At 42.5% G+C, this 25,075-nt stretch overlaps 1 protein-coding gene across 2 annotated transcripts in view; it reads left to right on the top strand.

The window, feature by feature from the left end:
• Window positions 1-18,868, top strand: part of KLF12 (KLF transcription factor 12) — a 424,438-nt gene extending 405,570 nt beyond the window's left edge. For both annotated transcript variants that reach the window (XM_037034842.1, XM_037034843.1), the window contains exon 8: window positions 9,233-18,868. In XM_037034842.1, coding sequence (XP_036890737.1) covers window positions 9,233-9,414 — 182 coding nt within the window. In that variant the 3' untranslated portion in view covers window positions 9,415-18,868. The remainder of the gene's footprint in view (window positions 1-9,232) is intronic.
• Window positions 18,869-25,075: the final 6,207 nt, after the last annotated feature.

The following is a 25,075-nucleotide window of genomic DNA, read 5'->3' as shown; positions in this document are numbered from 1 at the left end:
GAAAATCCTGATAACTAAGAATAAGAATAATTGTAGAGTAAATATATCAATCATACACTGTGTTGCTAATTTCAAAAGGTTAAACAGATAGAGGTATTTGTTTGCAGGCTAGACCTTTAAGTGCCTCTAGTTTTAAATAAAAGCCTTGCAAATTTATTTTCCTTTTCAAACACATGTATATCCAGAAGGAAAACAAATATACATGTAATTTAAAATGAGCAGATGTTATTTTTTGAGCAGTTTTGGGTTTACAGAAAAGTGAGCAGAAAGTTTAGGGCGCGTCCCCATGCTCCCTCCTCCCCCGCTGCCTGGTGTCCTTTATTATCAACATCCCAGGTTCGTGCGATCCATTCGGTTACAGCTGATGAGCCGATAAAGGCATGTTGTTATTCACTGAAGTCCATCGTTTACGATGGGTTCACGCTTGGTGGTGCACGTTCTATGGATTTTGACCAATATATAAGGACACACACCCACCATGCCTGTACGACAGAATAGTCCCAATGGCCCCCAAATTCAGCTTATTCACCCCTCCCTCCATCTTTTCGCCATCCCTCCGCTCTCATAAATCACTGGGAAACCCTGATCTTTTCACTGTCTTCATAGTTTTGTCTTTTCCAGGATGTCATCTAGTTGGAATCATTGAGTATGTAGGCTTTGCCGACTGGCGTCGTTCACTTAACAGTATGCATCTAAGATTCCCCGATGTCTTTCCATGGTTTGAGCCCTTTTTTTTAGGTTTGACTATTTTTATTATTTTTAGTTTTATTAATTTCTTAGAGTGACGCTGGAATTATACAGGTTTCCAGTGTACAATTCTGTAATCCATCGTCTGTATATCGCACTGTGTGTGCACCCTCCAAAGTCAAGTCTCCTTCCATGTATTTGACCTCCTTTCCCTTTTCTGCCTCCCCTACCTCCCTCAAAAATAGGAATTCTAACTCACTAAAATAGGATAAAATTGTAGAATAGGAAGAATGAAAGCAATACTCTTTGTTTCAAAAAACAGATTACTCAGGTTGTCTCTTATGTATTCTACTTTTGAAGAATAAGAAGTATTTGAGTGTAAGTTTCATTGAAACTTAAATGCTTATTTAAGTTTCATCAGTAAGCATTTCTTAGCACAGAGCACTAAGGTAGGTCCTGGGGACACAGTGATGGACAAAGCTCAAAACCGACCTCATTCCACGCTGCTGAGTGGGGCGGGCAGACGTGATCGGAAAACCGCCAGTGACAGGGAGGTGTGATGACAGTTCTAACACAGGTGTGCCAGGGTGCCGACGAGAGACATGGGCAGACTGCCTTTCAGGGAGGTGTCCTTCAGTGCAGTGCAGATAATAAACTGGACAGGGCTGGACAGAAGGCAGGGAAGCAGAACCATTAGGAGTGGGTATTGGAGAGAGGACGGCGGAGCCTAGAGGAAGGCGGACCACCAGAGTGGGGGCGAACCGGAGAGGGAAGTAGACAGGTATTTGGAAGGCAGAACTGACAGATGCAATCATCAGGCTCAGGCAGGTAGGGAGTAACAGATAGGAAGGAGGCCAAGATATCTCTCCAGGTGGAGATAATTATGACTTGATACTTCAGTAGATGAGGTTGCTTTTTTTTCCCAGGTGGAAAAGCACGAGGAACATATCTCTTTTAAGTGGTAGATGCTGCGTGAAGTTTTGTCATGAGGTTGCTTTCAGGCTGTCGGTTACAAATTTCTTATGTTCCCTGTGGTGCTTCGGAGAGATACTGGGGCGTAGATACTTCAGAATCTTTCCCTTATAAGTTGTGGTGGGAGCCAGGGAAAACTTAGGCAGATGAGAAGCCAAAGTCAAAATCTTGGAAGACATTTAGGTAACAAGTCAAGGAAGAGGTCTCTGCAAAAGAAACTGAGGAAAAAGTAACCAGAAACATAGGAAAATAAATATTGTTAACACATGGAAATAAACTCAGAACAGCTAAGTAAAGTGCTGTCTTAGACCTTGAACTTTTTGCTTTGAATAACGTGTATTATATGATACTTCTGTTTATATTTGATTTCTAGGTGAGAGGAGCTAAGCCTCTGTGTTATGTTAGCACATTGTCCTGAAATAGTCAACTAATTCACATTCTCAGTCTGTTTTTTCAGTTCTGACCAGGGATCCTGATTTACTAAAGCAGTGATTTCAAGTGTTGAGAGGCATTATAGAGTATTAAGATTGTGAACTTTGGTGTGAGTCTCCCAGGGTTCAAATCCTGCCTCTGCCACATACTAACTTCAGGTGAAGCGGGGCTGGTTACTCCAGCTACTTCGTCAGGAAGTTGTCAAAGTGAAATGAGCCCAGATCCGGAAAGCACTTCGAGACACGTGTCGTGAGTGGAAAGCGCTCTCTGCTTTAACAAATGCAGTGCAGTTTTTATCAAAGAGATCCATTATACAGAGTTGCATGGGGAAGGCCGTGTCCCACGTAATAAAAAAGATGATCAATTCATTCAGTCCAGACAATTCAGTGGGGCAAAAACTAACATTGAATATTTGTTTGATTGAATTGACAAAACCAAGTGGATCAAACAAATTATAGAGCAGATGGTTCCCTTTGTCCTCCAAAGTAGTTTTGTATTTAAAATGTTAGGAAAATCGAGATTAGCATAGGCATCTAATTACCTGAAAACCTTAATTCATTTCATAGTTATAACTCATTTATACATAGAAAAAAGGATCTATTTTTAAGTTTTTTTAAAGATTTTATTTATTTATCTTTAGAAGGGAAGGAGAGAAGTATCAATGTATGGTTGTGTCTTGTGAGTCCCCCGCTGGGAACTGGCCTGCAACCCAGGCATGTGCCCTGACTGTGAATCGAACCGCGATCGTGTGGTTCGCAGGCCTGCGCTCAATCCATTGAGCTATGCCAGCCAGGGCTATTTTTAAGTTTTTACTTATATTCCTTCACAAAGGCAAAAGTTTTGAATGTCGTAACTTTAAAATTGAATACTCTTTTTGGGGACCTGTCATTTGCCAGGCACCTGGCCTCTGTATTTCTCAGTTTGGCCACAGTGCTGTCAGAATAGGGTTCCTGTGTACAGGTGGGGGACCTGTGTTTCAGAAAGCCCACCTCCCTAGCCCGAGATCGAATTGTCAATCGGCAGAGCCTGTGGTGACCCACCCACTCTGCCTAATGGCAAAGCCGGCACTGCTCTGTGCCACCTCACCCCACCGGGAGGGGAAGCAGCCCAATCCGCCCCTAGCCGCATTGGGGGCCTTGTGTTCTCAGCTCTGGCCTCCTGTTTTCTCATTTAAAAGTACCAAATTTTTTTCCCCCAGATCTAAAATTCTTTGAACTTTGATGAACTAAGGCAACAGAAACCAGAAGACAAGATAGGAATCTCAGTTCTGTTTTTTCTTTCTCCCTTATATGCAAATACCATTCCTCAAGCGGAACAGATTGTCGCTGCAAATATGTCCGGCCCCAAGTGTGATGAAGTTCATTTGTCAGTGTCGGGGGCCCCTTTCGATAAAAGCTAAACAGGGAATCATTTCAGAAATGTACTTCTGAACCAAAGAAAATGCCTGTTTCCTGTTGGAAAAGGTGTTCCTTCTCAGTTGCCTGAGAACGTAACAGCAAAGCTGGTGTGAGAACATGGGTGTTCTGCTGACCCGAGCTCTTCCCAAGGGCACATTCCTCCTCCGTGTGTTGCTCACACATCATTTTAATACGAAAGGGCACCTGTCTTTTGTCTCAGGACAAATTTACCTTTCAGCATGTTAGACGGTGAGATGGGAGGTACCTGAAAAAGTTATTTTTGTTTCGTGAGTTTGGGGAATCCATTCAATGCCTGGTGTTTTCTTTAGACTTTCTTATGCCTTCGGCTGGGTAAATGTCATGGAAATGTGTTTAGTGACTCTTAATCCTTTTCTTCAACTAAAATTGAAAGAGACAGCAGTTCTCTTAATAAATCAGTGTGTGGACTGTTTCAAAAAAACAACCCTGATGTGAGTTTTCATCTTCCCAGGACTCTTCGTTAGAATTCTGTTTTAATGATGCCTGTGAATGCGCGCACACACAGGCTTCTATGCAGAGCGAATTATATTTACTGTAAACCCCAAATGTGGACTTAAAAAGAACATTTTAGAAGGAAGATGAACAAAGCCTCTTTGGGGGGGGGGTATGTTCTTATTTTAATCTTTACAAAACTGTTTAACTTTAGTTAACCTTTTTTATTTTTCAGCGGTTTCCACAGTTTAGCCCAGGTTTTTGTTTTAAGGAACTGAAGGAGGACAGAAATTGGGCTGCAAAATGGTCAGATTCTTTTTGTGAAATACAGAAAGTAGAAATGGCTTATGGATTTGTCACAGGANGATGAACAAAGCCTCTTTGGGGGGGGGGGTATGTTCTTATTTTAATCTTTACAAAACTGTTTAACTTTAGTAAATAGAAACTCTTGCTGTTAGTTTTAGTTAACCTTTTTTATTTTTCAGCGGTTTCCACAGTTTAGCCCAGGTTTTTGTTTTAAGGAACTGAAGGAGGACAGAAATTGGGCTGCAAAATGGTCAGATTCTTTTTGTGAAATACAGAAAGTAGAAATGGCTTATGGATTTGTCACAGGACATGGAGACCTTCACTTCAGAATTGAAGACTGGGAAGTTAATAGCCACCCCCCTGGTGGGAGGGGTGGGGGTCAGGTTAAGCTCCCAATCACTCCGCTCTTGACCTTGCATTTTCCTTGAACAGCAGCAACTTAATGTTTCAACGTAAACAACAAAAATCACTCACTAAAACTTATCAGTAAAGACATACACCATGCCATTTGCTATCATTGCATTATTCCATAGGATTAATATAGGAAAAATCAAAGACAATCTGTTGGGGCAATCAAAACTTTCAAGTATTTTGGAAAATGCAACATGTATTTTCGAAGGTACAGCCACAGGGACTCTGAGTTCACTCGTGGGTTAGATGAAAGAGTAAAGGAGGAGGGCAGGCTAGTTCCCCTTTTTGCGTATTTCTAGAGAAAACAGTTTTGAGTAATACATTTGCAGGATTCTGGTTCAAATGAGTTTAAGGACAGTTCACTATTCTTGAAGAAATTACTAGAAAGCATGGTTGCTATCACCATCATTCAGCCAGATGCAGAGCAGCCGTGAGCGGTTAAAGCGTGGGCCCCGGAAGTTGCCTGCCTCCTTTTATTGCCCAAGTAACTCTTTGTATCGGAAGATTTTCATGAGAAACTTACCTACCATTCTGTGTTTTTCACTGACTTTTTTTTTAAACATTCTTTTCTATTTTATTATTTTATTTTATTTTACTTATTTTTAGAGAGAGGGGAAGGGAAGGAGAAAGAGTGGGAGGGAAACATCAATGTGTGGCTGCCTCTCATGTGTCCCCCACTGGGGACCTGGCTTGCAACCCAGGCATGTGCCCTGACTGGGAATCGAACCTGCAACCCCCTGCTTCACAGGCCGGCGCTCAATCCACTGAGCCATGCCAGCCAGGCTTCACTGACTTTTTAACATTAAATTCAGCTCTCTGTTGTCTAGCAGGATTTTAAAGGAAAGGAGTGTTAAGACCTTGTAAGATCTCTCAGCAACTTTCAGATACACAGGACAGCATCCTTATTAACTGTATTCCTACCATGCTGTATGTTACAGCCCCATGCCTTATAAGGAGAGGCTCACTACACCTTTGACCACCTTCACCCCGTTTACCACCTTTGTCTTTCATGATCGTTTACTGCGCTTGATTCCACCTCGCAGGACACATTTCAGACTTTGCACTATTTCCTCCGCCCGCATGTGTGTGCTTGGCAGGAATCCTTGCCCTGACTTGTTGCCTTCCCTGCTCCTTCCCTGTAAAATATCTATCTCAGAAACATTGCCAAACGTGTAAGCTCCTCCTTCCTGACTCTTCCCTCTGTGTGCCCCCTTTCCCAGACTCAGTGGAACAGTAACTTGTCATCATTCAGAGGGGCTGTTGTAACACGATTGTGTTCTGGACGCCCCTGCATCCTCACCCTCACGCTCAGAGGGAAGACCTTCCCTTTTTAAGGAGCAGAAAAGATCGTGACAATATTTTTTCAACTCTGATGGATTCGGGTGAGCCTTCTCAAGGAATCGCTCATTTTCTGAGGCCGAGAACTCTCATTTCAGAGTATTTGGTGTGAAATAGTGTGTGTTTTATTTCTGAGAAGACCGTTAGAATTTTAACGGAGGCCCTAGGGTGAGAATAAGTGATCGTTCTGTAGCCAAAATATCCCTTCACCCACCCATCCCAAACTAACAATATGACTACAAAAAGCAGAGGCTCAGTGGAGTTTCTATAAGATGTCAGAAAATATTTTAGGCATTGCAGGCTGTATATTCTCTATGGCAACTCTCAATTCTGCCACCACTAGAAAGCTGCCATCAACAATATGTAAATAAATTGAAGTGGTTTTGTTGTGATAAAAACTATGCCCGGCTGCTGTAGCTCAGTGGATTGAGCACCTGCCTGCAAACCAAAGGGTCGCTGGTTCGATTCCCAGTCAGGACACATCCCTGGGTTGCACGCCAGGTCCCCACTATGGGCCATGTCAGAGGCAACCACACATTGATGTTCCCCTCCCTTTTTTCTCCTTCCCTTCCCCTCTCTCTAAAAATAAATAAATAAAAATCTTCTTTAAAAAACTAATGAACGGATGCTGAAATTTGAATTAATGTAATTTTCATCTGCCACAGAATAGTCCTCTTTTGATCTTTTTTAACCATTTAAAAATTTAAAAGATCATTCTTGGTTTGCATGTTGAACCAAAAAAAAAAAAAACCAAGCCATAGACTGGATTGCCCTGGGCCACAGTAGAGTTTGAAGCAGAAAGGACATATATGCCATTATTAAACAAGCAAAACAAAAGCAGACTGCTGTAACTTCTGAGGACGAAATTAGAGCATATTAAGTGCCTAACTAGGTATACAAGGACATCCACAGAGCACCTGAGACAATAAAGTGTCCCTATGGCGGTCCCTACCAACCTCTAAGGCCCTTCTTGGGATGTAGCAGGAAGCTCTTGTCTCCTTCTCTTTGCCCTTCCAGTAAGGCCCATCCTAGTTACGGAGCCTCTTCCTTGCACTTGACCCAGAATGGTCAGGTGAGGGTCCAGCAGTTTATCTGACCCCGGTCGAGCTCACGTGACACTTCCTCAGCCCCACTAGACACACCCACCCTCCTACCACACAACTGAGAGATGCTTTTCCTGATTCAGAAAACCCTGTTCTTAGGCCTTGTGCTCTCTGCAGCTGCTTCCATAGTAACAGAGGCGAAAGCCAGGAGATGCCTGTTGGTGACAAAGAATCAGCTGCCTGAGCTCAGTGCTCCAAGGATGAAAACGTGGTTTATACCAAGCTGAACTTATGAGAACCCATGTTCGTGATCTAAATTTAAAAAGCATAAAGGGATGACATGTAAATAACAGCATGTCAACAGTTGCCATCGATGCACTGTAAAGTAGTCCTGCCCTCCCAGTCTTTTAAGTCAGGGATTTTGCTGATTTTTTGTTCTTCTGATTCTGGTCAATAGATACCTGCAAAAGACTCTTGTCTCCATAGGACACCCAGAGGGGGTCAGGAGTTGGGGATCGTTCAGTCAGTAGGCTTCCAAGTAACCTGGAGCTGTCGGTTGGCGGCCACAATGAAGTGCATCATTGTTTCACGTTTCATGGGTCTGAACTATTCACTCCCTGCTGAAAGGGCCATTTGCTACGACCAGCATTTGTTTAATGGTTGCATGAAAAGTGTTGAGTCCAGTTCGGTCCAGTGTTTGCACGTGGGCATCACTTGTCCATCTCACCAGAGCTTGTTAGTTTCCTGTGTGTGTGTGTGTTCCAGTTTCAGTAACTCACATGGGCACATGGGCGGCACAGATTCTAGCTATTGCAGGCACTCTGATGGGGGAGACCTGCCCTTTGACCTCCCGGTGTTCAGAAACTGGTGGCGGAGAGAGACACCTAAACAAAATCTGTGTGATCTGTTGTGATCGGTGATTTAGTGGAGGTAGGAAGTGAATAATTTGGGAGTACCTAAGAAAGGAGCACTGACTGTCTGAAGGTGTGACAAAGTTTAGATGAGAGAATTGCCCCTTGAACGGTCACCACTGTTAAAAGCACTAGATTTGGAGCCAAATGCATCTTTTTTCTGGCCTTGGGCAAGTTACTTTACTGCACTGAGCCTCAGCTTTCTCATCTGTCAAGTGGGGTGAATGATACACAATTTGGAGCTCTCACAGCACGAATCAACAAACAGCTCTCTTCCCTTCTCCGGCCCTTTTCACCGGGTGGCACGTGCGGCCCAGCAGCGTGTTGCTGATTGTCGGATGGAAGGCACGGAGAAGAGCTCAGAGTTTGTGGGGTTGCCTGGGGACAGGGCCCCCCATTCTGAATGGGAGCCAGGAAAAAGCTCACCTGGGTCAGCTATTGTCCCGCTCCCCCGGGGAGCACATTCGGACAATGGGTAGCGTATCTTTTCCCGGCAAAGCCTTTGCATATTTTACTGTCCTTACAAGGCAACTGAGGGACCCGGTCAAGTTACATACTTCTTCAGACTGCTTTTTACTCCAAGCTTCTCCCCTAGAACCAACCCAGTGATTGATTCCTCAGGGCTCGCCCTAATTCCTGTTGCTGGAAGAGGTATTTAAACTTTACACCATTCAGATAGCTCGGATTTCTTCCCAATAGATGGGCAAAAAGTAGATGTTTATGAATAATATGTACTCACTACTTCATTTTGGGGGGGGGTGCTTGACATTTTAATAAAATTGTGTGCATATTTGCTGTGACTGATAAATGGACATTGTACCCTAAAATACCCTTAACCATCTCAGTGATCCCCGTTTGGAGTATTAAAACCAAACATAATGAATTAATTTATTGATTGGGCCAAATCAACCTGACTAGAGCTTTAATGTCCCACTGCAGGCTACTGGAGGTCCTGTTTTTTCCAGGAGCCATGGGGTCTGTGCCTTTTGATACTTTGACTGCAGAGTAATATACCTGTAAGTGAGGATGCAAGTATTAACTAAGTTGCCAGATGTCACGGCAAGAGAGATGAGATTGAAACCCTCGTGTCTCTCACCCCAAACGCACTGATGGGATGGTCAGGCTTACCAAAGGCTTGCCCTTACCAAAGGGTTACCAAAGGGAAAACCTGTTGAAAACAGCCACTTCCCAACATAGTGTTCTGGCGTGGTCATTACAGAAAAGTGATGCAGCACCAAAGCACGTGTCCCTTTGTTTCTTCCAGGGGAGAAACCCTACAAGTGCACCTGGGAGGGCTGCACCTGGAAGTTCGCTCGTTCGGATGAACTGACCAGGCATTACCGCAAACACACGGGAGTGAAGCCATTCAAGTGCGCAGACTGTGACCGCAGCTTTTCCCGGTCAGATCACTTGGCACTGCACCGCCGGAGGCATATGCTGGTGTGAGGAATGCTGCCTGTCCAGCTGAGTGGAAGGGCTGGATCTCTTAGCGGCACCCAGTTCAGCAGGGCTGAATCCCCTTCACAGTGTTAACGCAAAAGGGCATCACCATCCCACGATGTCTGAAACCAGAGCAGGAAACCGAAGGAACACTTCTCCTTACGGTCTGAAGGTAAACCCCATCGTGACTCCACGAGAATCGGCTCCACCCTGGCCTGGGAGATCGGTGTCACAAATGCTGAAGAGACAGGCATAGTTTTCCGTGCTGTGTACTCTGCCATTTAAAGATGTTTGTAGCTTGTACATTTTCTGAGCTGTCAGACATTTTGTTATTGATACTTTAAGGGTCATCTACCACAAATTGATGGCTAGAGCAAGACCTTGTAAATTGGGATTATTCTCCCATCGTCCCACCCCCGAACCCCTTTTTACAGAAATTTTAGTTCCCATCTGAGTAAGACAGAATGCACCTCCAGTCTGTTACCAGCAAGCAGCGTGAACGTAGGAAAGAAGAAGGTGTCGGAGAGGTTCCATTACCTGATGTAAAGGGGCACCCGGGTAGCCCTTTGCAATAGCGATGGCAGCAGCTAGGTATCGCCCACAGCTTGTCATTATGCCATGCCCTGGAGAAAACCAACATTGAACCTTTCATTTGTTTGTTGTTGATTGTTTCTGTTTTGTTTCGATTCTGTTTTGTCCATCTGTTCGAGCAGAGGGGCAGCGACATTTCGCTTGGAGTCCAGTCCCGGTGTCCGCCCTGGCACGGACTGGCACAGAGCTGTTCTGTGGTTGAATAGGAAGAGCCTGTCTAAAAAAACTACTGCCCCACTTCAAATTGCAGTGTTCTGTCACCTAGGCATCATCTCTTCCTGGCCCCAGTATTTGATTACAAGGAATCAGGGGGGGGAAAAAAAACTTTCTTAGACACACTGGCACCAAGGTAAGAAGAGGAGGGGCTGCCCAGGCAAAGTCAGTGAACATGAAAAATCAGACAAAGCAGAGATGGAAATAATGCGCCTCTTGAGGAGAAAAGCAATAATGAATAAAAGGACTTTCCTACAATAACCTCACTGAGGACTCACGTTACCAATTTTCATACTTACTAAAGGGATTGTAAGAAACACCCCAACATTTTAGATGTCTTGGTTACATTTACAGCACTGAGGTCATCTTTCTGCTGTTTGTTGTCCTGCTTGGTCGACTACCACAATTAAAGATTATGCTCCCCTTTGCTTGTTTGAAAATGGTTATTTGGCGGCTAGAAAGGCCAGGGAGGCAGGGCAGGGAATTAACTCGGGGGTTAATGGGTCAGCCCTCCCTTGGAACCAAGTCAGTGGAGAGGGAGTGCTCCCCGAGGAAAGCCTGACACGGTGCTAGTTTCTTCACTTGGAGAGCCAAGGATCACGGACTCTACAGTAGGTTCCTCTACACAGATTTCATTTTCTAAACTGTACCAGGGCCCAGTGGTTCTGTGTCGGCCTCTGCAGGGATGTTGAGCCCCCTCATCCCAGGCTGAGGGTGAGAGGGAATTACAGTCCCGTCAACCCCCGAAAAATAAGAGCCTTTTGGCAGGTAGCAAATTATACAGTAAACAAAGCAATACATCACCAACAAGCATTCTCTCAGAAAAATTATCATATTATTTTCCCCACTAAAAGCTGTTTTTTTCAGCTTTATGTGGCTAAGGGGCTTGGTGAGGTTTTTAGTTATTGTTGTTAAGATTTTTTATAGCTTAGATATAAATGTTACCAGCATATAGCTAGACCTTTGCAATATACTTTAATTATAAACACTTGATTTGGGGAATCGCACAAGTTAACCTCAGAATATTACTAGCTCAGTTTTAAGCGTTTGAATATTCTGAAATAATTTACAGTTGCAGAATCGTCCTTTTTAGAATCATCTTCTAATTCAATAATCTTACTCTGATGAAGCAAGAACTATAAACCTTGAAACAAAGACAATTTGTGTTGGATGGTATTACAAGAAAAATTTTTTTTATCATTCAAGCAACAGCATAGTAATTTTCAGGTCAAATTCTGTCTTCAGAAATATGTGCTCTACATTTTCTGCCAGGTCTGAAAAATTCATCAGGCAATTTTTTCTCCAACAAGGGCTGCAATTCGATTGATAAATAGCTTCTTTAGCTACACAATCTACTATCCACCAAGCACTGGGATTTTTTTTTTTTTTTACCAACTGGAAAGGTTTTTTTTATCTGTACTGTATGGAACTCCTACTTCTCATGGCCTGTGACCATTGGGAATGAAAAAAAAAAAGGTTTCTTGATGCAAGCCGGCATTGGTTATCGGTCAGCAGCATGGAACAGGGTGGTGCACACGGCCACGGAACCCTCTCCGCTAGCCCCAGAACCTAGCTGGCAGGCAGTAGGGGAATTGCTCAGGTGAACTACAGACTTGGTTTAATTCTGTCTGCTCATAAGAGGGGCCAGTTCTGTGCTGAGAGATGTCTTGAGAGTGTCACAGGTTGAAAAGGTTTGTAGAATTCACAGAGCTGACAGGCAGTGAGAGCTTCCTGAGTGGCAGCCTGATTTAAATTTAGCACCGAACTCCATGAGCTGCTCCTCTGTAATAACCTAGGAAAGATTCAGGAAAGTGAGTTTTTCTCGAACTTCGTCCTCTGAAAGTGGAAACCAGGCTGAGACGGTTTGTTAGCTGAGAAATCCTGTCGGTGTTTCCCCCTTTGACTGGTCCCTACTTCTAAGGCGGGACCCAAGCACAAGGAGTGAATGCCTTGCTGATCTAGCCTCAGGACTGAAACTTGCTTGGGGCTTGTCTCGGGACGTAACAAATGCTCTTTGTCAAGTTTTCTACAGATGTTTTCCCATGGAAAGGAGAGTAGTTTGGGAGAGAAAGAATTGGATTCTTAAGTGGGAATATCTGTAGGCATAGAAAAGCCCCCTCCGTTTTGTCCTGTGTCCGTTGTGGCCTCATTTTCAAAAGCACAGTAGATGATGAACAACAGCCAAGCAGGAGAATCCAGAGGACTCGTCAGATGTTCCCTAACTAGCAGCATTCTTTGTTTTTAAAGTTGCAGCTCTTCGGTTGCAGCGGGACACATGTGCGTGTTGGGGAACTTCCGCCCATGGGGCGGAATGGCTTGAGTAGCTGCAGGAGGCCTATCTCTTTGCATTGTGGAGATTTGGGCTCAAGGGGGTTAATATTATCTGAAAAGTTACAAGGTTCAGGCTTTGTGATTTACCTAGATTGCCTGATCTGAAGGTGTTAGAGAAACATTTGCACTTTCCCGTCAGCCTCCAGCCCCATCCTGTCAATTGTGTGTGCATTCGGAGAATCCTGCTGGAGAACGTGTCTTGAGTTCTGAAATTCCTGATGGCTTCACCATGAAGATCACACTGTACTGCCTGGCATCACTTCTGCAAAACACTATAGGATATTTGTTTTGTTTTTTTAAATAGTTGGATAACAGTAACGTAAACCACATTGGGGGAAAAAAAGCACTTTTTTCACTTAAAAGTTTAAGTGGAAACTAGGAAGAGGATTGCAAGGGAAGAAAATCTTACAAAAAGCTGCAGTGTTTACAGTGCCAGTTCCAGGTTAGAAAGGCCATTCTCTCAATGGTTGAAATTTGAATAGCTCACGCAAAGCTTGTGGTCATTTTTATGCAACATTTTTTAACTTCAAATTGCCATTTGTGTTTTCAACATAAGTGTAATTCCGCACTTTGAAATTGGTTCATTAGAATGATAACATGTATATGGATAAAGGTGCAGTATTCCTTATTCTGTACTTTATTTATTATACTTACCAAAGCTGCAGTTGAATAAATCTGGTGAGGTGAGGCCTTCAAATGTATTAATACGCCTTTGCTATATTGTTATGACTGCTTAGAAATGTAGCCATAATGTTGTTATAAAGGTGTTTTAACATTTATAGTAAGGATTGACAGAGTTTAAGCAGTGTTAAGAATACCAGCATCCATGATATATTGAGTTATAGCCTTCATATAAAAAACTGAACATGAGGTAACTCTCACGAATCATAAAGAGGCCCAGGAAGCCTTAATACTCATAGTCCATAATCCAATCTCAGATTTTGCTTTTTACTAATCTAATGTCTTTAGATTTAGGAAGTAAATGTGTTCTTCAACTTCATTGACCAGCTCTCTTCTGTCAGTTTTTCTGAGGTAGTGCATCTCATTACAAAAATCTTTCACTTTGATTTGGTTTTGTTTAAGAACAAGGTTTGGTAAGTGGCGTCTTCCATATTGCATTTCTGCTCATCCCCACACTGCCGCCTACTGGCCGTCCCAGACACCGCCAGTACGTGCTCACCTGGACGCACACCTGTATATGCAGCAGCCAGAGGGCTCCTGAATATCCACAACCACCCTTTTTTAAGAGAATGAATTTGTAATAATCCATGCTGTCTACAAGTGTAAGTTATTTACCTTATTAGGGAATCAGCTTAAAATGCTGTATCTGACTTTGCCTGCATTTTATAGTTCAGAAGTGTACATAAAGATTTTAAATGCTATATTTTCACAGGTTCATTATCGGGTAATGCCTGTTTAGCAACCCATGTCCATTGGTACTTTAAATATGCTAAATACTGTGCAATTGTGATAGAAATTCAGATTTTCATAAGAAAATGAAATTGAGGATACTGCATCTTTAAAAAAATAGAGTGAAGCTATTTTACTGTATTCATAACATATGTGATAATGGAAAAAGTATTTTCAAACTCACAAATTTTTCAGAGGTTGTAAATAGTTTGACGAAGAATGTTGGGGAAAAGAGCTTCTAGTTTTCATCACAATAAAAAAAGGAAACCTGTTCAGATATGCCTTGTCTGTCTCAGACACAGTCCGCGGCATTGCCGCGGGAACCCAGGCCCACCCTGTCGCAGCACACGTGTCGTGTGTTGGCAGACTGGAGTGGCCACTCGTCTCAAGTCAGCCAGGATGGTTTAAAACACAGTGAAGTCATTTTAAGTTGCAATCAGCTGATTCCAAACTCAAAATGTCTTTACCTGAAAAGGAGGAAGCGGAAACCACTGCACAGGATTTTACTTGTGCTTAAGAGAAGCATCTAGCAATTGTTCTCTTTCCTCAGTTATCTTCCTCCTTAGCCAAGTAGTTCTTGATGGAAAAAAACAAAAACAAAACAAACAAGAAAAAACTGTACAGTGTTTATTCTCATCTAATTCCAGGGGGCATAGTTTTAGGAGTAACTGAGTGTTGACAAGATTCGGTGTTATGGACACGGCCACGTGTTTAAAGGAATCTGTACTGGCAACAGTAATAAGCTAATGCCCATTTCCAGAAATGAGTTGAAAGCTGAAAGTGCCTGTCAGTGAACATTACGACCAATGAGATATCCCTATACTTTTACACAGCAATAACCCCTCATCCGACTGGGTTTTTCCTCTACATTTGGGAACCCGTGCGCATATGCACATCGTGAATTGGATCCGTTCACACGCCCACAAAAATACTCTCGTGTCTTTGGAAGTATGCCCCATCTTGTATACGTGAGCATGTATGAATTTAACCCTACGTACAGCACGTAAGGATGCCAATCTGAATAGGAAAATTACCTTCAACATACACTAGGACGTATGGCAGTTACAATTTTGAGATAGAAACCTCACTGTGATTTGCCGAAGACTTAGGAAGAAGCACTGAGTAGGCCTCAAAAAGTTTTGCTTAGTTAACAAAAGCCAATGTGTTTAGAGTAAAACACTAGAGAGACATTTGTTTGTCTTTATTTTCCCCACTCATATCAAATGCATGAATCCATCTTTGCTCCCCGTGTCCCTGATATTTTCTGTTTTCATCTAGGAGCCATTTTGGAATGAGTATCAACACAGTCGTTTAACCCTCAGACATCTATAGGAGTGTAACTGACATTTAGTAAGCCAACCTTTAACCCAAGGTTGCAGTCAGCTCTGGAAATTTCTAGAGACATGTTTAGAACCCAACAGCTTTTTCTTATAATTATTTACTGCTAAAACTGGAGTCATGAATAGAAATATATGACGAGAGTTTATGCATAGATGAGAGCCCTGGAGATTTCTCCGGCCCTGCCACCTCAGCAAACACCCACCCAAACAAGCTACGAAGGGCTCTCGGCAAAATTATACTCCTTCAGAGCCAAACATTTGGTCAGAGCAATTTAGAAAGTATAATGGTAATTAAACACTCGGGCTGTAGACAGTGGGGACAATCAGGGTGGACAGTGCTCTCCAGAACCAGACCACAGGCCAAGAAAGCCATCCACCCTTCCCTCCTCCAGGTTTCAGAAAGGAGAAGGACATGGGCCGGAGTGGGGTGTGAAGGAACCGAGTAAGTGTCAAAGGAAAGCTCCTGGGGTTCCTTCAGCTCACTGAAGTCAGGTCTCCTGACCGGGCTGCTCTCTGGGAGCTGTCGGGAAGAACGAAAGGAACCTGAAAGGTCCCAAAGTCAACAAGCCATGAAATAATGGCTGTTCTCAAATGCGTACCATGTGCCAAGCACTGTACTGGGGGATTCTGAGACACATTACCTCGCAGGTGTACGACAGTTCTACCTATTACAGCTGGGAGACTGAGGCACAGAGAGAGTGGCGGAGTTGTCCCCCGACACAGAGATAGCGAATGGCTACGTGGGGCTACCTGTCACTGCCTCTGAAGCCTGTATTCTTCCCACGCTGCACGTGTGTTCCCAGCAGCCAGCTTTCCACAACGGACTCGTTGGTAGTTTTTATTGGGGATGCATAGTCATCACAGTTTCCGAGTAAGATACAGGGACCTGATGTAGCACGTGACTGGACAGTGGTCCAGAGTATTTGAAACCTGTCTTCTCCTCAGAACTCACACGTGAAGGGTCACTACAAGGGACTTGCAATGAGCAGGTGTCTCCCTGAACTGGGCACTGTGTCCTCGCACCACTGTCCTCCTAAATGTTTGGCCTGAAGATCCAGTCATCACAACTCTTCCCTATTTCGTAGCATTTTAGCCAGAGTGGGTTTTTGTGATTCTGTGTATTTCTTTGGGTGTACTGAAAGCCTTTCCACTTACGCTGGACTCTGCTGACAGTACATTTGACACTTTGACCTCCACGGAGCTGGTCGCTAGGAACAGAGCCCATTCCTGGCGGTTGTCAATGGGGCGGCCACCAGTGTTCAGGCGAGGAGCAAGGAGATAACAGATCAGTCCTTTTCAGATTTCCCACCTCACGGCACCGCCATGGAATGTTTTAAATCATCTTATAAATAATTTGTTTATAGTATTGTTAGTTTAATTGAATTTTGGGTGAGAAGCTGTCCAACATTAGAGAGATGAAATGCCCTCCTCCTTTTCTGTGTAGAACAAGGTCTCTGACAGTATTGATTCATAGAAGTACTAATGGACTTAGAAAACATTAAGAGAATATCATTCCTCATGGTGTTTCTTTTGCTGAAAATGAGTCTCCTGAATTATGATCTTTCTCCTGTTACTTGGCTGAGAGAAGAGGTCAAGCCCACGTAAACAAATTCCTTCTGTGCTGAACGCCGGTGTTCTGTGCACACAGCCCACTTCGGAAAAGGGTTCTCTTCTCAGTTAATTGGGTTTCACAAGCAATAATTTCTGGACAACAAAACCACGACTTCCAGGGAGATGAAAAGAGACGAATAGTGGAAATAGTCACTTCAGTACTTTGTTCATTCTGGACTTCAGCTCTAGAAATTCAAAATGTTTGAGACAAGAGAGCCTGCTCTTTGCGTAAAGCGAGAATCACTGACTCTTTGTATGAATTATTGTATCTTGCTTCTCCAAAGCAGGCTTACCGGGACTTTTACAGAGATTGGTTTTGTGTTGTTGTTGAGAAATGAGGGAGAATAGAAGGGTAGTAGTATTTGGGTAAAATTCTAGTAAAAGTGCCCAAGTAATCTCAAAGTAAGATATTTTAAAGACCTACCAACATCTTTCCTTTCTGCTAATTTCATGCTCCAAAGATGCAGCATAAACCATTATATAGAAAATGCTTTTGGCCTACTTGTGCTTTTAGTTTTCCCAGAGCAGAGTTTTGTAATTACATCCAGGCTTTAGTATATGTTTTGTTCCTCAAACTTTATTACATTGGATGGGTGTTGTTGAACTGGGGCACTGGTGCCTACATTCAAGGCTCTTTCCTATCAACTTGTCTGTCCACAATTCGTTGTGTTTAAAATTCATGTGTAAAAGCCCCCATCCCCCCACGGAGTGTTGGCTGTCTTGTTTTGTTCATGTCTGTGGGACGCATTGCATCACACGGCAGACCGCCTCTGTGGAAGGGAGGTAGCTACTCACAAAACCAGCTTGAAAACATCGTCTTCTGTATTATGTCACCCTGCATCATTAATGCAATTATGTGCATCATAACACGTTCATTTTTCAAACAGGAGAAACCAGCAAATTCATGTTTGTCCATAGAAGAATGTATTCAGAACTTTCTGTGTTGTGCAACAATGAGAGCAGACCACCTTTAAGATACCCACCTGCCACTTAAAATGACTTAGTTATAATTAGTAGTAGTCTAGACGTTGCTTTCGGTGTGTGTAAGGGGGGTGGGGGGGGGTCAACTCAAATGTCATATTCTTTTGAAAAAAAAATCGGTCGCATTTGAAAAAAATATGTGGGAATAAAGAAAAACATCATCTTTGGCCCAATCAAGCAGGCATCTTTTTCCTTTTCCTTAACACTTAGCTCATTATACATGGTGATTGGATTATAAAATCTATCTGTGTAAAAGTACAAAAACATCCTTTAGGTTACAAAACAGTTGTTCCTGGCCTGAAGCCCTTGAGCAGCAAATTGAATAGATGTGCTGCGTCTGATTCACTTGGCGGATGTCGTTTTCCAAAAGACTCTTCGGGTCTCTGGCCCCAGAGGGTTCAAGTGCCCAGAGGAGGGCCTGCACATGAAAGAGTAAAACCCCCCAGTGATGGATGCTGGCAAGCAAATGTGTTTGTTTCTTAGACCTTCATTTGGTTTTCTGTTCAGAGTTTTCATTACAAATGAATTTGTTTCTCCAGCTTATCTAAAGATCTAATTTCCCAATCGTTTCCTCTGCATTTATATACTCAGTAGTGTGTAGGCAGACCCTATTATAAGTTTATTAATATTATGTAAGTGTTGTTCTTGTATTTATGTATAGTGTATGTATTGTAAATATACTCAGAGCCTTTTTCCTTTTACTGTAAAATGGTGATTTTTTTTTTTGCCCTATGATAATGTAAAGGGGAGACCCTCCTAATGAGATTCTCTCAGAGGGTGATTATCCCAGTCTATTCTCAGAGATTTAAATGAACAAGTGTTATCGTTTTTAATGGTGTCTCAGACATACTCTGTTGGTGCATTGCTTTTCTGTATTCAACTTTCCTATGAATTGAGCTGTGAACTGAATAGAGTTTAAACCTTTACCTGTATGCATTTGTATAATTATCTGAATGAAGGCATGAAGGTTAAATAAAGCATTTTGTATGGAACAAAACTCCCTAATTATTATTAAGGCTGACGCAGACACTTTGGAAATCACAGTGATTAACCGTCCTAATTAAACCTTTGTTATGAAAAGTTTTACCCTTTCTGTGTAGTAATTTAAAACACAGAACTAGACTCTATATTTAAAAAGGCACTGGGTTTTTATTTCATAACAGCCAGCACCCAAAGAGGGATTCCTAACTTAATACTTTAATGAATGTACAGTTAAAAAGAGGTCCAGAAGTATGAAGTGACATAAAAAATACATCTTTCACAGACTACAATTGGGTCTCCATGAGTTACAGTGTTTTTCAAATGCTGTGTTGTCATTTGAATGTAGAAGAATCCATCACGCACAAGCCAAGGCTAGAGGATTTCTAACTTTTAAAGAAAACTGGATTATAGAGGCCTTTGAAAATATGACCATTAATGAGTAGAATGTTAAATAGTTGCTAAAATAGTCACTTGAAAAATCAGTTTAAGTGTCTTCCTATATATTGTTCTTCTACTGAAGATCTGCTAGCAAAATCCATTCTGACAAAGAGAATGGTAGTAAATACTAACAATCACAGAGAATGAGGACACGTGATAGATGGTAATTAAAATAATGTTTGAGTGCTTCCTGGGTTCCAGGATGTGTTCTACGCATTGAATTTGTCCTGTAATTCATCACAAAAATCTTGAGTTACGTTGCAGGTGGAACGTGAGGCACTGAGTTTGGGCAACTTTCCTAGTCAGTCTGGTTCAAGTGTTGGTGTCTTAACCACTAAAGGGCTATGGATTAAATGGTGGAAAAAGGATGGAAGAGGGGAGCAGGGATGAAGGGGAAAGAGAGAGTTCCTAGCCACAAGTACCATACAAATTTTCAACAAATACTTTTGACTCTGTATATACAAGAAAATATAAATAAACCAATCAAATTGCCATCCTTCATTTGCAACCCAGCAAACCATAGTGTAGTTTAATAACTCTTAAAAATCAGAGACTGAAAGTAATTTTGGCTGTGTCGATCACTGGTCAAATCCAAAGGATATTGAGTCCCGTGAACTCCTCCTGTTCCATCAAGGACGCCGTGGGGACGGAGCCTCTGGCTGCATGCCCTGCACCATCCCATCAAGCACGCAGCCCCGCCCAGTTCGGGAGGATCAGCGCCCGGGGCTTTGACTTCCAGGAGCTCGAGGAAAAGGGTCCTGGTGAGTGGTTCCTCTCTCCCTGAGAGAGGGAGCTCCCTTTGTGGCTCCCACAGCGCCCACTGGATCAAAGAAGTCATTCACTAAAAGAGTATGAGATTGTTTGAAAATTAAGGCAATGAACCATCAGTACGTTTTTACTAAATTATTTGTGAAGACTTTACTTGTGCCATTTTAGAAATATCCCCTGAAGGTAGAGGCCAATAAATTATTAAAGTCCCTCTTGTTCTACACTCTGGTGAAGCATGGTAGTAACTTCATTACTCCGGAAGTTACTTCATTACTTCGGGAGCACGGAAGTAATTCATTACTTCACGGTAATGAATTAGGGCTGAACCTAATTCATTCGATGACTTCATTTTCGATGTGACTTTGTAACGAAATGATAAAGTGGGTGTCAGATGTATGTCTTTGACCTGATTTTCTGACAGTTCCCTTTAGGCCATACAAGTAGCCAAACCAGCTCTCCAGCTTTGTTTTGTTTGTTTGTTTGTTTGTTTGTTTTTCCAATTCACCACAAGAGGTTTTGTCATAAGGACAGACTAATGCGACTGTGTCATGGGATAGGTTACAACACTGTCTCACTCTCCAGGTGAATACTTGTCAATATTTCTCCTACCAGTTGACTCCCAGGTACTTCAATGATAGGCAAGTGTGTGGGTGCTACGTAATTCCGTAACCTCCTCAGTCCTCACCTTTACTCCGGGCATTTTGCTGGAGTCATGATTTCTAATCTCACTACTGATGGCTTCATTGTTTCTGATTCTCTCCGATTTAATGAGTCCAAGACAACAGCATGAAATAGTTAAAAGCACAGAAGCAGCAATGTGTTTAAGATTAGAATACCTTGGGGCTTTATCACACAGAGAAAATATTTCAGTGCTAGAACAAAATTATACTCCCTAAAAAAATTATTTTAGGGAGTCCCAAATGGCCACTGATGATTTTCATACCATATAGTGCATTGTCTTCCCACCAAAGCTGCATGTTCTCCTCAACACAATGAGTTCCTTGTGCTTTGTCTGAGCACTGTCTGGATTTAATACATTTCTCTCCCAGCAGTGTAATAAGTATAATTTACATCACTTCCTGTTTAGTCTAAATTCACCAATGAACGCCTACACAGCCCATACACTTGAGCGATTGTCTGTTTCTGAAATAAATTACATTTTCTTCATTCAGAAGCGACTTGTACATGATCTTTTTCTTTTATAGTTTCACAGTGTTGTGTGTGTGTGTGTATGTGTGTGTGAGAAGCATAGTTTTATGAGGCCACGATAACATCAGCAGGTGTGCTTAAAACAGGTTCACTCAGAAGGACCCCAGAATTGCTTAAGTACATGTACAGCCATCACAATGCCCGTTTCCTCTTAAGAGACCTACAGCTTTCATGCACATATTGCAATCCCATACTTTGGAGAGGATTACACAGTAAGGCTGCGTAATGAGCCTCTCTGATGTCTGGGTTCCTGAGAGCTTTCAGATTATACCAAAGGTTCAGTTCAATTCTAGCACCTCAAGGGTGGACCTGCTGCCACCTGAGACTCCGCTGAACTCCTAAACATCACCAAGGACCAGGTGATGGGGTAGATGGGGTTTTCAGAGCCCCTAGAGCTTACGTTAATGTGGCCAGTACATTCCATTGCGGAACTAGGGTCTGTGGACCTTACTTCCACTTCCATCACTGATTTGGAGCCTTCTCTTTCTCATGTGTTCCACAGGAATCCACACAGTCACCTGGGCATTGGTGGTGTTCTTTTGTAATATATGTAACAATAGCATGTATCCTAGGTGAGCATTTAAATATATATTTGATATGTGTAAAACATAGGGGAATGGTTAGGAAATTTCACCAATTGTATTATTCAGCCTCTCCTAACAAGTCAAATGTTATGGTTACTAGGAACAACTTTTACCTATATAAAATAAGAAAAAGCACATTACACTGTGTCAATATGATGTTCATTGGTATGAGGCCTAAAAATTATACCTAAGACATAATCTCTGACCAAAAGTGGATTATGGCCTATTAGGGCAGATAAATACCCAGTTCTACAGTGTGAAATATACACGGACAAGCACCACCGGACCTGCGAAGGTGTTACAGAAATCCGAAGGCGGGGAGAATAGCCGCTGTAACCCAGGCAATCAGAAGGCCTGGGTGCTTCCCGAGATCGGTACGAATTATGTGTAGATGACCAGACCCCTCCCTAGCTCCGTACCGGAGCTCTCCCCAAGGGTGTGTGCAGCGCTGGGGGAGGCAGGCAGGGCTTTTGGCATTGCCACAGGCATCTCATTCTCTTGGTTCACGGATCATTCATTCAAAGGTCTGAAATGTGCTCCCTCTGTTCCCTGTCCCGTCAGGCTCTTCTGTGATTTACCACATGCGTGCATGCACACACAAGTAAATTATAAGTGTACTGTTTGTAAACTACAGTCTTTTGACCCATTAGTGGCAGATAAATGCAATTAGTACATAATGATGAACATTTTCAAAAACTAAATAAAGAATGGAATGGATGGGAATGCTCTAGGGTGTGATACAATGGAATGGAAAGGAAGACAAAAGAAGATGAAAAGCACATTTTGTTTCAGTTACGAACACACAGGCATGTGTGAGACACAGTGCAGCACAATGTAAAAATGAAATTTGAAAGCCTCTGGTGGACAGGCCACGGTGCTGCCCCCACCCCCAACCCCGCCACCACCCTCTGCCTGCCCAAGGTCACCCAGGGCAAATCCAGAGGCCCTCAATTCCCCACGCTGAGCAGTCTGTCTATTGTGATGGTTAATTTTATGTGTCAACTTGGCTGGACCACAGTGGCCAGATACTTGGTCAAACATTACTCAGGGTGTTTCCGGAGGGTGTTTTTGGGTAAGATTAACATTTAAATCAGTGGATGTTTAGTAAAGCAGGTTACCCTCCATAATGTGGGTGGGCCTCTTTCAGTCAGCTGAAGGCCTTAGTGGAACAAAGACTGACCTCCTCAGAGGGAGAAGAAATTCTGCCAGAAGACTGCCTGTGGACTTGAACGGAAACTGTTCCCTGGCTCTCCAGCCAGCCAGCCCACGCCCTCAGATTCCGGACTCGAAAGCCCCTTCAGTCATGTGAGTCAATTTCTTAAATTCATATTCTCTCTCTTTCTCTCTCTCTGTACACACACACACACACACCACACGCATTCTATACACATACATATATATGCATATAATGATGTGTTCTTAAAGAAAGCATAATAAACTAACTGATAAATAAAATTTCTTCACATGTCAAAATGAATACCAGTAGGTGGATTACAAATTGTATTCCATAATCTTTCATTAGAACTTCCCTATCTATAAACTTACAGTAAAGTATGGAATTCTTTTTTTCAAAACTTAGTAAATAGGTTTTTATAAATATATCAAAATACTTTATTGGGAGAGAATATTGTAAAAGGTTCAAAAATCATTAAAATTGCAAGGTGCCAATTTACCTGAAAGCTTCTGCTCAGACTCTGTCAGGGCCCCCACTCACTTCCATCCCCAGTCTTATGAAGATGTTAAAATGCCTTTTTAGCCCTGCCTGGTGTAGCTCAGTGGATCGAGTGCAGGCCTATGAGCCAAAGGATCGCAGTTCGATTCCCAGTCAGGACACATGCCTGGGTTGCAGGCCAGTTCCCAGCAGGGGACGCACGAGAGGCAACCATACATTGGTGTTTCTCTCCCTCTCTTCTTCCCTTCCCCTCTAAAGATAAGTAAATAAAATCTTTAAAAAATGTCCTTTTAGTTCTGTGATTTCAACACTTTTGCATCTTTTCATAGAAAATCTTTAGGATAATCCACTTTGGGAAAGCCCTAAACTGATAGCATAACTCATACATGAGTCTCTGTTTAGAAATAGCTTTCATTGGGTTATTTGAATAACCCAATGAAACAGGTGGGTTTCAAAAACATATTACATCATAAAAAGAATTTTGAAACTCAGAGTAGTAGGTGGTGAACAAAATTCACTAAAATGAGAAAGTAAATAAATGTCTAATCACCATGTTGGACACCTGAAACTAATACAATATTGTATGTCAACTATAACTTTAAAATAAATTTTAAAATATCTGAAAAATAAACCGAAAAGAAAATATCTTGTTTCTTCTTCAAGTAAAACAAGAATATGTTGACTGTAGCTCTGGCAGAGTCGGTGGCACTGGAGATTAAAATCTTAATGTTCTAGTTTGAAATGTGGTTTTCCCTCGCGTTGCAGCATTCGTGTGGCTGAGCGGCAGGCCCCGGGGACAGCAGGGGCCTCAGGAGCAGGCAGACATGGGCTTGGGCAGGTGGAGACAGGCCACCTCCTCACCCTGTAAGTTGATGTTTTCCTTCTTCTTCCAACATGAATGTATTTTATCCCAACATTGTCATTTTCCGTCTTTCATGAAGGCTTCTGTAATATTAGAATCCTTCAGCCCAGAAGGGGCCTAAAAATTCTTGCACTTCCTTTTCAAAAAATGTGTCATATCATCTACACCGCTGTGGCTGTCCTTATTCATGTAACACTGAAATGATAGTGACTCTGTTGCGATGTGTGATTTCAGTTATTCACTAATGTGCTCAATGTAGCCAATGAAGTATTTCTTTAGCTTTTGTGCATGTGCACCACACTGCTAACCATTGCCTACCAATTTCCCACCATAACTAGCTATACTTCCTCTTTGTCTTGCCTTTATTGGGGGACCGTGGTTTGTGAAATGCTTGTCATCCATGCGGGGGTGAGGATAGGATTTTCTGTGGATCTCTGACTGCTGGGAGGGGTGCCTTTCTATTAAAACCTTTAGGACACGAAAAATGACGACGGCCACCTTTTGACTCCTTTGCACTGTTTAATCTCTTGGCGTTCTGTGTTTATAAGGACTATCACTAGACAGAGAGAGGTAATAAAGTTCAGAAGTAGATAAAAGCAAGAATAGCGAAGTCAAGGTATTTGTAAAGCTCTATAAATCTGTTAAGCAGAAATTGCAATTTAATCTTTACATGCAG

This window comes from Sturnira hondurensis, unplaced genomic scaffold, assembly GCF_014824575.4.
Source record: "Sturnira hondurensis isolate 20B ecotype Veracruz unplaced genomic scaffold, ASM1482457v3 Scaffold0022201, whole genome shotgun sequence".
NCBI classification, from domain to species: domain Eukaryota; kingdom Metazoa; phylum Chordata; class Mammalia; order Chiroptera; family Phyllostomidae; genus Sturnira; species Sturnira hondurensis.
This window is presented reverse-complemented; position numbering and strand designations above follow the sequence as displayed.